General features: G+C 36.7%; 1 protein-coding gene across 50 annotated transcripts in view; it reads right to left on the bottom strand.

The window, feature by feature from the left end:
• The window catches only part of TRDN (triadin), a 408,839-nt gene that overhangs the window by 334,286 nt on the left and 61,738 nt on the right, over positions 1–12,815 (bottom strand). For all 50 annotated transcript variants that reach the window (XR_014065592.1, XR_014065597.1, XR_014065600.1 and 47 more), the window contains exon 2: positions 12,148–12,357. Coding sequence is in view for 41 of the 50 variants with exons in the window: in XM_081530502.1 (XP_081386628.1) it covers positions 12,148–12,357 (210 nt within the window). In the remaining 9 variants the exon portion in view is untranslated. The remainder of the gene's footprint in view (positions 1–12,147; positions 12,358–12,815) is intronic.

Genomic DNA, 12,815 nt, shown 5'->3' with positions numbered 1-12,815 from the left:
GGGGATCTTCCCGACCCAGGGATCAAACCCTGGTCTCCTGCAATGCAGGCAGATTCTTTATAACTTCTCCTAGGTGGTACAGTGGCAAAGAATCGGCCTGACAATGTAGGAAATGCAGGAAATCTGGGTTCCATTCCTGGGTCAGGAAGATCCCTGGAGTAGGAAATGGCAACCTGTTCCAGTATTCTTGCTGGGGAAATCCCATGGACAGAAGAGCCTGGCTAGCTATAGTCCATTGGGTCACAAAGAGTCAGACACGACAGCATACAGCACACTTCTCTATGTAAGTTTTTTCCGAGGTCCTGTCAGTGGAGCACTGCTAATCACTTGTGGTTTGGTGCCGTCTGATATGAATCAGCTTTTGCTCATATTCTTAACATTTTGAATTTGCCTTAGTTTATCTTTTAACACCCCTGATAACTACATATCCCCAAATCATTTTCTCTCCCTTTCTCTCTCTACCTCTCTCATCATCCTCTTCCTGTCTCTCTCTGCTCCCTCTGTGCTCTGGATACTGCCTGTATTAGATTGTGTTAGGTACTTAAATTGCAAGGTCAGGCTCCATCTGTTAGTGAGAATGATGCAAAAGGTAAAGGGTAAACACAAAGCCCCTGAAGTGCATCAGATACCAAAAATAAAACCCGTTTGAGTTACAATTTTGAAAAAAAACAAAATACTTGCAGATGTAGATACTTAGATGCATTTAAAGCAAAGAAAAACTAGGATCCTGATTTTCAAGCAATTTTAGTGAGTTCGTAAGGAGTACGTCAAGGCTGTATATTGTCACCCTGCCTATTTAAGTTATATGCAGAGTATCGTGCAAAATGCCAGGCTGGATGAAACACAAGCTGGAATCAAGATTGCCGGGAGAAATATCAGTAATCTCAGATACATAGAGGACACTGCCTTTATGGCAGAAAGTGAAGAAGAACTAAAGAGCCTCTTGATGAAAGTGAAAGAGGAGAGTGAAAAAGTTGCCTTAAAACTCAACATTCAGAAAACTAAGATCAAGACAACCAATCCCATCACTTCATAGCAAATAGATGGGGAAACAATGGAAACAGTGAGAGACTTTATTTTCTTGGGCTCCAAAATCACTGCAGATGGTGACTGCAGCCATGAAATTAAAATACGCTTGCTCCTTGGAAGAAAAGCTATGACCTAGACAGCATATTAAAAAGCAGAGACATTACTTTGCTGAAAAATGTCCATCTAGTAAAAGCTATGGTTTTTTGCAGTAGTCGTGTATGGATGTGAGAATTGGACTACAAAAAAAGCTGAGTGCTGAAGAAATGATTCCTTTAAACTGTGGTGTTGAAGAAGACTCTTGAGAGTCCCTTGGACTGCAAGGAGATCCAACCAGTCTATCCTAAAGGAGATCAGTCCTGAATATTCATTGGAAGGACTGATGCTGAAACTCCAATACTTTTGGCCACCTGATGAGAAGAACTGACTCATCGGAAAAGACCCTGATGCTGGGAAAGACTGAAGGTGGGAGGAGAAAGGGATGACAGAGGATGAGATGGTTGGATGGCATCATCAACTCGATGGACATGAATTTGAGTAAGCTCCGGGAGTTGGTGATGGACAGGGAGGCCTGGCATGCTGCAGTCCATTGGGCTGCAAACAGTCCCACAGGACTGAACGACTGAACTGACTGAATTAGTGAGTTCATTGTTTTATTGATTGCCTGAGGAAATGACTGTGACTTTTTCTAATCTACATCTGAATAGTCAGAGTATAGCTCCATTCTTGCCATTCAACATCTGAGGCCTGTGCATTTTCCTTCTGATTTTTAACATTTTTGCAATTGAAATTTTCCCACACTCATCTTCACTATTAACTAACTTCAATATTTTAAAATGTACACTTGTGTGGAAACTTAATAAAATTAAACACAAGCAACTTTAGTTTAAATCGTGTGATTAGGTCGGTGTTAAACAGTTTCACAGTATGTTTCTAAGTTGTCCTTTACTGTACCTCAACTGTTAGTTTTTGAGGCAATAAGAAGCATTAATGCAAATAAATGTACACTTCACCTTTCTTTCTCAATATGACCCCAATCAACCAATTTTTTTGCTGGCAAAATTGCATTGCAGATGTTTAAGCCTGGAATATTTCCAGCTAGCTGGAGCTAGATCCATGTCATTTTATATCCAAGGGCATTTTTTATTCCGAAATAAAAATCACAAACAACTTTTGGCTGTTGTTTTTTATTCTTTTTTTTAAAATAAATTTATTTATTTTAGTTGGGGGCTAATTACTTTACAATATTCTTATCAAGCATCTATAGAAAAATTTAAGAGTCTTATTATACTTTTATTAATAAGCATGGTGTGGATGTTATTACATCAATTGAAAAAATTAACTTTCATCCTCTTAGAAAAGTATATTATATCTGAAACATAAATACAACCCCCCCATGTTATATGAATTAATAAGGAATGAGAAAGCAAGTTTTCTGTAGATTTATATTAGTAGATTTCTACAGATTTTTTTCCAGCTATAGAATTAATTTTCTGGTAGCAGAAGAAGAGTTAAAATATCATAATACTCCAGTTAGATGATTTACTTGGATCAGTATGTTATAAACGTAGCAGACCAGTGATGAAGAAAGATATTAAATTTGAGGTTAATATAGCAATTAGCATATTCTGACTAATTATTTAATAAACATGTATTTCATCATGTCAAGGTTTGGTTTGAGAAACTCTTGATTATATTATATATTCTCTTTAGCTATTCTATCACTACATTAGCCAAAGAAATAATTTTAAAGTTATTTTCACCACATTAAAATGTAGCATGTAGGGCCATGAATTATGTACTTATTATATATCATACAAAAATAACAAACTATTTCAGAAAGGCTAGAACATTCCCTCAGTGTGAACATAAAATAGAATACTTTAATCATTGTATTTCTATTGTGTAACTGGGAAAATCTATGTATATTCAAATGATACTTAAAGTTGGAAAGTATGTAGTCAATCCATCTTTTTTGAAATATGCCTATTCATCTTTCTGATCGCTGAATATGGTTAAAGTCATGAAGAATAAATTAAAATAATACTAACTACAATTTATCTAACGATTACTATGTGCCATTCAAAATTCCAAGTGTCTTGTATATATTACTTCATTCAGTGTTCACAGAACCATATGAAGCAGATACTATCAATGCCTATAGAGAAAGAAACTGAGGCACAGAAAAGTCATGTTTCCATGGTTACACAGCTACTAACTGGAGTGAGGGCTTCAATCCAGAGCCTGCACTCCACTACTTCACTCGGGTCTTGAAGTCCATGTGTTCTTTTAGTATTGCTGTCTTGTGGTTTCCCTTATTTGCTTGCTATAGATGCTTAGCAAATAACTCCTGTTAAGCTCATACAAATTGTACTGAACAATGTGTGGCAGGCAGTCAGCAGGCTAACAAGAATAGTAAGATAAATGAGACAATCTTTACTTTGAGATGCTTAAGTTTCAATCAGGTAAACAGAAGTTTAAAAAGTGAATCCTAACACTTTCAAAGTCATCATAAAGAACAACTATGCTCATTACTCAGCATTCAGAGTGTAAAAAATGCTACCACATTTTCCTTTATATATTTACTTATATATTCATTATTTCATCTTAGCATTCATTCAGATGTTTATTGAGCTCACAGTGCTAAACACTTCTAAGTACTAGAAAAATCAAGCAGATAAAACAGTCAGTCACTTTCCTTGCAAAACTAACAGATCAGTGGAGAAGAGAGATATTAAATAAATAATCACACACAATCAAAGATATACAACTTGTAATAAGTGCTGTGAGTAAACAGTAAATGATATAATGGGGAATTAGGATAGAGTACTTTGATTTACATTGAAAGTTCAGAAAAGGTTTCTCTGAGGAAGTGAATCCAAGCACAGCATGAAACGATATTTAACAGTTGGACCATTGAAAAATAGGTATTAACATTTGATACGATTTATAATTGTATCCAACTAGATGCATTTATAAGTATGAAGTATCATCTGCCAAGGTTCAAATGAATGAAACAGAGCATTGGTATCAAATTTGGGTTTTTTTCACCTTGAAAACTGCCACCAGCAAAAACCTAGAGCCCAACATCGAACTGCTAACTTTTTATTTTGTAAGAAAATGTAATTTAAAAAGCTGTAAAAGAAACAGTATCTGCCATTATCATCATTTCAGAAGAGAATTTTAAGACCAAAAATGTATAAATAATAGAAATAAGGACACACCTTTAAAGTGGATAAATTCTTCTGTATTTTTTTCTTCATTTCATCAACAATCAACAAAATTTGATTAGGATCTGGGAACCATTGGACTACAAAAACTGCTATCTCCTTAAGGTGTTTAACAGCAGATTGGAATTAAGTAATGACATGTATCCTTTTAGATATGGTGACCAATACGACTAAATAAACCTGGGACACTGAACAGAAAATGTGGGGTTTGAGATAAGACTTGAATCAGAATAAGAAGCACACAAAATGTCAACTATTCTTGAAAACTCAGTACACAGGAGAACTGATAAAGTCTAAAATGTTGCATTTAGTGTTCCAGTTTTCCAAGTCTCCTGAAATGCAATAACTTATTCATATATATACAGTCACACAGTCATTTCTATACACACACAGAGAGAGACACACATATACATATATACATAACTATTAAATGTTAAATTTAAACATTCTGATTGACTTTGGGTCTTTCCTAAGTCATTTTCCTCTAAACTCATACCCTGACAAACAGTACACCTGTTTTACTGGGCTAAGTGCCAGGGGAAAAAAAATCAGGGAAATTAATTTTCAAGAGCGGTAGATAAATGGCACACCTCATTAGAAAATCTATTTAAAAGGCACATCAGGAGATGTCTGCAAGACTTTCATAAGAAATTGATGCTTCTTACCATCATATTCTGGCTGGCTCTCTTCTCAGATTACTGATCTTATTTCCTGGTAATAAGATTCAAATTCACGTTACATTTAATGAGTGCTTCCTATGTGCCAAGCAGGTATGTTTTACATAGATTATCTTCTCTATTTTTTCAAAATTGTTTTGAAATATTTTGTGGAATGCCTGCAAAAAATTACTTTATGTGCTTTGAGACCCCCCGGATATAGCCATATAATGATTTTCCCTTCTTATGGATGAAGATGATAATAAATTATGACCATTGTTCTTAAGTTAAGAAAAGCGACAAATCACTATAATTATTCCCATACATTCTGACCTAGAGGAAAATCATTAACATCCACAAAGGCCTGTAAGTTTGTAGTCATTTCTTTAGCAATCCTACTTGCTTGCATTTATTATTTAGAGAGAAAGTTGTATCTGTAAATAAGACAAAGAAGTCTACAAGGAGGATCAACAAAGACCACAAATTCTGATCCTGAGTCATTACATTATCAGGATACTCCTCTTGTTTTCTGGAAGGACCTCCTAGCTGAGTCTACAGAAGCTTGGGGGCAAGGCCTCTAGCAGCCTTGTGATCTCCATTCCACGCTCGCAGGTGTCCTGTTTTGGGTGATACAGTCATCGTATGGTGTGGCTTTGTGTGCTGTCTAATCTCTAATTGGAACTATGCTTCCCAGGATTCCCTTATATGAATGTTCCAGGTAACCGTTGGGTGTGAGAGAAATTTACAGGAGCTGTGGAAGACAAAATAGAAGTAATAGCCATTGTTTATTCTCTGAAGGTTGCTGTAGAGCAGGCTTTGTCTCTCATGCAATGCACATTACGACAAACATACAGGCTGATCTTGACCGGTGACAGCAGTGGACTGCATCTCTTCAAGTTCCCACTGGATTTCCTCCTTCAGCATCTCGAAACCCTGGTGTAAGGCTCGTGTGTTCCCAAGGTGGAAGGCACCAGCTTATACTGAAGCTCACCCACATCATGGTAATTAGAGGTGGGAAGAGTCAAATGAGGATTCCGTTCGTCCTTAGTCTCCCCTATTCTATTTCCATCTGTCCTTTTCAGTGAAGGGGCTCAGGATATGCTACCCCAACATGGGGCTCCATAGCATACCAATCTGGAAGAATTAGAGAAAGAGCATGTGCAAGAAGAATTTTCTGACCTTCCTCTGAAGCAGGTCATAAACCCTCCTGTGAAAGGGCACCCACTATGCCCTGAGGAAAGCAATGTCCTTGTCCCCAAAAGTCCAGAAGAATCTGAATGAACAGGCCTCACTGTGTCCTCCAGCTCATTATAGTTAGCTCAGACCCTTTTTGGTCCTGTCACATTTTTTTTTACCACTTTTCATCAAAGCAAGTACTAAAATGCTCAGGTCTAACTGCCTCTTAAGGTCTTCATTTCCTTATGAAGGGCTCCTATGTCACATAAAACTTATATTAAATAAATCTGAATGCCTTTCTCTTGTTAATTTGTCTTTTGCTAGAGGGGCCCTAGCCAAGAATTTAGAAAGAGAGAAGAAAAAGATATGTTTCTCTTCTACCGTGTCTTCAACTCTGCCGACTTCTGACCCTGCCTGTACCAGATAAATTACAATGGCCTCATCTAGACTGCTTAATCAGCTCCCATGAATGTGCAAGTCATATAAAATAAATTCCCTATTTTACATTACTTATAGTGACTCTACTCTGATCAAAGTAGACAATAGTATTATTGGAATAGTGTTTTGACATTACATTTAGTAAGAAATGAAGGGTAGGGGACATCTCTTATCTAGTATCTGATTTTGGTGTCCTAAAATTGTCCTATTTGAAAAGATGAAGCAAAGTCACAAATTTTGCAGATCAGGAATCAAGGTGCCATCCCTAGTTTACAGACAAGAAATGTAACCACCTAGTAATGCTAACTTGTAGGCTATAGAGATATAAGTGAACCCAGTCTTTTTAATTAAGCACATATTAAAAGCTACTTTTACTAGTGCTTCACAAGTAGATTATATACAGATCAACCAAATCAAATTCAGAAAATAGGGAATTGAGAAGATTGCCCAGATGAGAATCATTCTTCCCAATCCAGTACTTGCTTATGAAAACAGATTTTCATTTCTCTGTAAACATTTTTTAATATCTTGGAGCTGTATATCTACTTTTCTCAAGTGCCAGAGTAATTCAGAGCCCAAGGACAGTAAACCTGCCTGGCCTTCAGAACTATTTCTGATATGCTTTCTTCTACCACCAATCTTGTTTTTAAACATTAACAGTACATATTTCAAAGACTATTATGCAGTACAGAAGGCTCATCATAGTAATAATATTTACCCCTAGTAAATGTTTGAAAGGTACCAATTAAAAATAGCATTAGAAACATAAAAGAATCATTTACATTTTGAAACTCTCAGTGAAGTGAATGATTTTTTTTTCTGTAAAAACGTTGTTGTTGTAAAAACAACATTAAAAAGGGAGGCTAAAAACAATAAATGGAGAAAAGAAATCGGAATTTTAATATAAGTGTATGTATCCTATCCAACCAGTGGTTAATATGAGTTAGAAGTTTTATGCTATAATTATACAACGTCCTTGAACTTATATTCTTTTGGTTCTAGAAATTAATTATTCAAACTATAATTTGCAAAATGTATTTGAATTTCTTATTTGAAGAATTTATATATATATATATACATATATATACACAGAATATATATACATATATATATATAATGTATATATATACATATGTGTATATATATATCCTTGAGAATTTCAGTTTTGAGATTTTTAAGATTTAAAATCTATTGGAGAATATTTATTTTCCCAGGTCTGGTCATTATACTAGCCATTCCAATACACCATCTTTCTCTTTGCACCTATCTCTCTTTGTCAAATAAGAGAACTGAATGCTACTTCTTTAGATCTAAGCATTTATCCTAAGATACATAACTTGGCAATATAACTTTCTGACAATATAATATGTGGTAGCCAACCACCACACTGGCCCCAATGATCTTTGCCTGTGGGCACTCATACCATTGTGCAGTCTCTTCCAACACTGAGTGGGGATGAACTGTGCGACCAAAAGGATTTTGCAGAAATGGCAGTGTGATTTGCAAGTGTAGGTTATAAAGGGCATTGTGACTTCTGTCTTGCTCTTTCTTGGATCACTCAGTCTGGAAACACCAGGTGTCATGTTCTGAGGACAAACTGGCATTAACATGACAGCTGAGTGAGACATCTTGCCAATGGCTCCACAACCCCAGAAAAATTTTCAGATGTCTGCAATCCCAGCCAATGTTTTCACAGCAACTTCAAGATATACCCTACACCAGAACCACCCACCTAAGCCATCCTCAAATTCCTGACCCACAGAAACTGTGTAAAGTGATAGTTATTTATTATTCTTTACTATGCAGCCATAGATGACTATTACAAAATATGACAAGTATTTCATCTTATAAACATATTTAGTTTTCTTATTCTAATTTTGTTAAAATTGTAGCCCACCAGGCTCCTCTGTCCATGGGTACTCCAGGCAAGAATACTAGAGTAGGTTGCCATTTCCTTCTCCAGGGTATCTTCCCGACCCAGGGATCGAACTCAGGTCTCTTGCATTGAAGGCAGATTCTTTACCACCTGAGCTACAGGGAAGTCCCAAAATTTGAAGAAGAAGAAAATGGCAACCCACTCCAGTACCCTTGCCTAGAAAATTCCACAGACAGAGGAGCCTGGTGGGCTATAGTCCATAGAGTAGGAAACAGTATGATACAAGTGAGCGACTAACACACACAAAATTTTGTCAAATTAAAACTACTTAAAAATTAAATTACTTATTAATTTTTAAAGTTTCTCAAAAGCTGTATGAAATAAAATTTTTATGATAAATATGTGTTTCTTCATAATTAAGGAATTATTTCAAAATCAAAATATCAGTATAATTCATTCCTTTAAGCAATATACAGCAGAAAATACGCTACGTGACAGACACTCATGTACAGAGATGAATAAGAGAGTTTCTTCCTTGAATAAGTTTAAGTTGCTGAATGAGATGGACAAGTAAACAGATACTAATAATACAATGTGTTAGCTGCTGATAATATAGGTGCCCTTAAGGGACTAAGAAAAGGAAAGCATGGCACAGTGAATTTTTCCTAGGAAATCTGGAAACATTTAGCAAAAAAAGGGATGAATCCATCCTTCAAGAAACGAGGAATGAATCTCTTACTAGTGATATTAAAATGTACACAGTACTTTGTGATAAACCAGGTTCTGTTCTAAACACTCCACAAATAAATTCATTTATATGATTTCCTTAATAATCTTATTGCATAGGTACTAATATTATCCCCACTGTTTAGATGATGAAACAGAAGCAAAGAAATTCTAAGCAACTTTTCTCACATCACAACAACTAGAAAGTTCCAAGATCTGGATTTACTAATAATCGTGAGGAAATCCAGTACCAGAGTAAACATTCTCAGCCTCTTGCGTACACTCTCTGCTATACTGGATCATGGAATGGGAAAGGACCACGTGAGCAGAGGCGGGGAGGAGTGAGAGTGCATGTTTTCCTATGAAAGGAAACAGCTGAGAGCGGTGGGGGGTAAAATGGGGCACTTGAGCGGAATCACAAGGTGAAAACAAAGGGCTGAGCCAAGGACTTGAATTTCATGCCAGGGAATCTGTACTTGGCAAAAATACGTGATGAAATTTATGTTTTATGAAGATATCTTAAGGGCAATGTTAAAAGGGAGACACTGGATGAGGCAGGCAAGAAGAAAGTGCACTAGTACCTTTGAAAGACAATCAAGGTCTAAAGCGTAAGTAATGGAGACCGTGGTCATATGAGGAGGGAGCAAATTTATGAGGGGTACGAAGGCTGGCTGGCATACAGTATGGTCATTGATCAGGTGCCCAGCAGATTTAAAAGATGACTTGCAGGTTTCTTTTTGCAGGGAATAGAGAGATGGTTAGGTCATTAATAAATACAGAGAACTGGAGGAAGAGTCTTCACAAAGAAGATGTACTTAATAAGCACTTCTCGAAAGAAGAAATGAAGTAGTAGTAATACAGAGGTTATTTTTTTTGCCAATCAAATGAAATACCAGTAACACAGGCATTATCCATAGTTCCTCATTACAGTAGTCCAAGGAAGCTCTACTGTGGACTATAAGTGTGTCTTGCATTCAAATAATCTAACCTGAAAGTCTAATTATATGTAGCTGCTCATTTTACCAAATAATTAAGAACAAATTCAACAGTAATTTCTTTAGTACATTTATTAAAATATTAACTTTACAAATATTAGATTTACATGCAATTCTAAAATACATCTACCATAAAAATTGAAGAACTATATTTTATGACCATATTTGGTTCTAAAATTTGAATGAATGAAATTCTAAAAAAGAACAGATGAAATATAACAGTCAATTAGGCTCAAGGGAAATGAAATCTCCTAGAGAAATGTAACCAACTGATTTTCACTTAAAATTCTAGGTCATATTTTATATTATTTGCATTTTAACAGTATATTCTTTTAAGAGCCTGCTTTACACAAAGGATCAAAACAACTGCCTATTTAAAGCAGATGCTTATGGCTCTATATAAACAGTCCTTTTTGCTTTGGTTGACATCATGGGACTTGTCCCTCTGTTGTATGATGCTCATGCTCACTTTAGCCCAGCTACAATGCTATGGGGGCAGAGTCAACGCAGTCACACCTCCATGTCAATAAACCCAAGCATACATTTTTATGACTTCCCCTTACTCCTTCTAGCATTTCTTTTAACTTAGTCATTTCCTGGCACACATAGTAGATACTTGATCATAATAACTGTTGAATAAGCAAAATACCATAATGAGAAATAGAGGATCTCTTAGTGTATAGAATGCAACTTAATAGTTTCTGTGTTCTACTGATTCCACTCCTACTAAAGAAAGAACAGGTGGGTTGGGGGTGCTCAGTGCAAATATGAATGAGCACATTAAGAGGTTGATGAAATGTTTTTGCTTATGATACAAAGGCATAAGCATAAACTCATTCATCTATTCATTTAATACTTACAGATCACTTGACTGATTCCTTCCCTCAAGGAACTCAGTCAATAGGGCATGGCAGATGTGGAAATAAACAAATATAATTTAAAAAATACAAAAAGACCTTGAACAAAGAGATGAACAACATACTCAGACATTGAATAGGCCACAGTGAAAATCTAAGTTTCGTTACTTGTGATATTCCTGCGTGCGTATGTGCTAAGTCACTTTAGTCGTGTCTGACTCTATGTGATCCTATGACTATAGCCAGCCAGGTGCCTCTGTCCATGGGATTCTGCAGGTGAGAATAATGGAGTAGGTTGCCATGCACTCCTCCAGAGGATCTTCCCAACCCAGGGACTGAACCCATGTCTCCTATACTGGCAGGTGGGTTCTTTACTATTAGCACCACCTGAGAAGCCCTGTGCTACACCTATTTCACTTCAAATCTATAAAAACACATGGCTGGTCATAGTATCTCATTACAAATGATTAGAAAACTCAAAATAGGATATTTTAGTGGGAGGAGCAAGGGCTTTTCAGGTGGCTCAGTGGTAAAGAATTCACCTGCCAATGCAGAAGACATAGGAGATGTGGGTGCAATCTCTGGTTTGGGAAGATCCCCTGGAGGAGGACATGGCAACCCACTCCACTATTTTTGCTTGTCCACGGGGTCACAATGAGTCTTACATGACTGAGTGACTGGGTACAAATGCAATGGGAGGAGCAAAGAGAATATCTGGGAAGGAAGCTTGGAACCAGATGGTGAGGGGACTTACACAATTTTCCATTTATCCAAAAGTGCTTTATTTGGTTTGGTTTGGTTTTATGTTACTCCTTACACTTTACTCCTTTATAAAGGAGTACTAACCAAGTATAAGATCTACAAATTATCCTTTTTATTGGTTGATAAAATCCCTATTCCCAAACCAAATATCCACCACCACCACGCTTTGGAATCATTATCCTCACGGGACTATAGCATTTGATCAGCTCTTCAAATAAGGCTGCATTTGAAATCTAGGAGAAAAACAGACAAAGAAAAGAAGCAAAAGTGAAGATGGGAACTAGCCCTCAGTGGCCTTCAAGCATGTTTGTAGTAGGATGCTTTATTTGTGGGGAGAAGAGAAACAAAGCTAGAGCTGGAGAAAACACTGCTTTTCATGTAAGAGCCAAACTTCATGGACCTTACCTGATAAGTTTTTGTAATCCACTAAGTCAAACATAACAACGGCCACAGCTGACCATGTGATGATGAGAGCGATGACCAGAAGCCAGGCGGCTGGGGAGCTGAACGTCGTCACTATGTCCTCTGTGACTGTCCTCTTCAGCACTTTTCCAGGGGACTTGGGCACAGATCCATTCTTGCTATCTATCACAGTTGTGGTTGTAGATGCATTTCCTAATCAAACATTTGAGAAAGAATTACAGTTTAGAATTTCACATCAAATACTGATGACAAAAAACCCTCACAAAACACAGACTATATAAGTATACATAGCTCTTTTACTACATTTTCTATGGCAGAATACACCTCCTTAGTGATAGGGCCAAACTCCCTGTCCATTACCACATTTTTACTTCCTCAGCATTTACCCTCCACTCTGATACCCATAGGCCCTCATAATCGGCATTCCTAGTCTCCTAAGTTCCATAAATACTGCCATCCAGGCCACAAACTTTGTCATAACCTTCAGTCATTTTTACATCTCCCTTACCACGGCCTTTATCCACTACCATCAAGGGCAATGGCTTTTTTGGTCAAGTTGCTTTTTAATACCTTTTTCATTTATTTAGGTTCATATGTCAGGTCTAAATGCAAGCAAAATATGTCCTCTGGGAGAGATACAAAATCAGGGA

The sequence above is a fragment of the Giraffa tippelskirchi genome, chromosome 9, assembly GCF_054371585.1.
Source record: "Giraffa tippelskirchi isolate mGirTip1 chromosome 9, T2T-mGirTip1v1.2.pri, whole genome shotgun sequence".
In the NCBI taxonomy this organism is placed as follows: domain Eukaryota; kingdom Metazoa; phylum Chordata; class Mammalia; order Artiodactyla; family Giraffidae; genus Giraffa; species Giraffa tippelskirchi.
The sequence above is the reverse complement of the archived record's forward strand: the minus strand, read 5'-3'. Positions and strand labels throughout refer to the sequence as shown.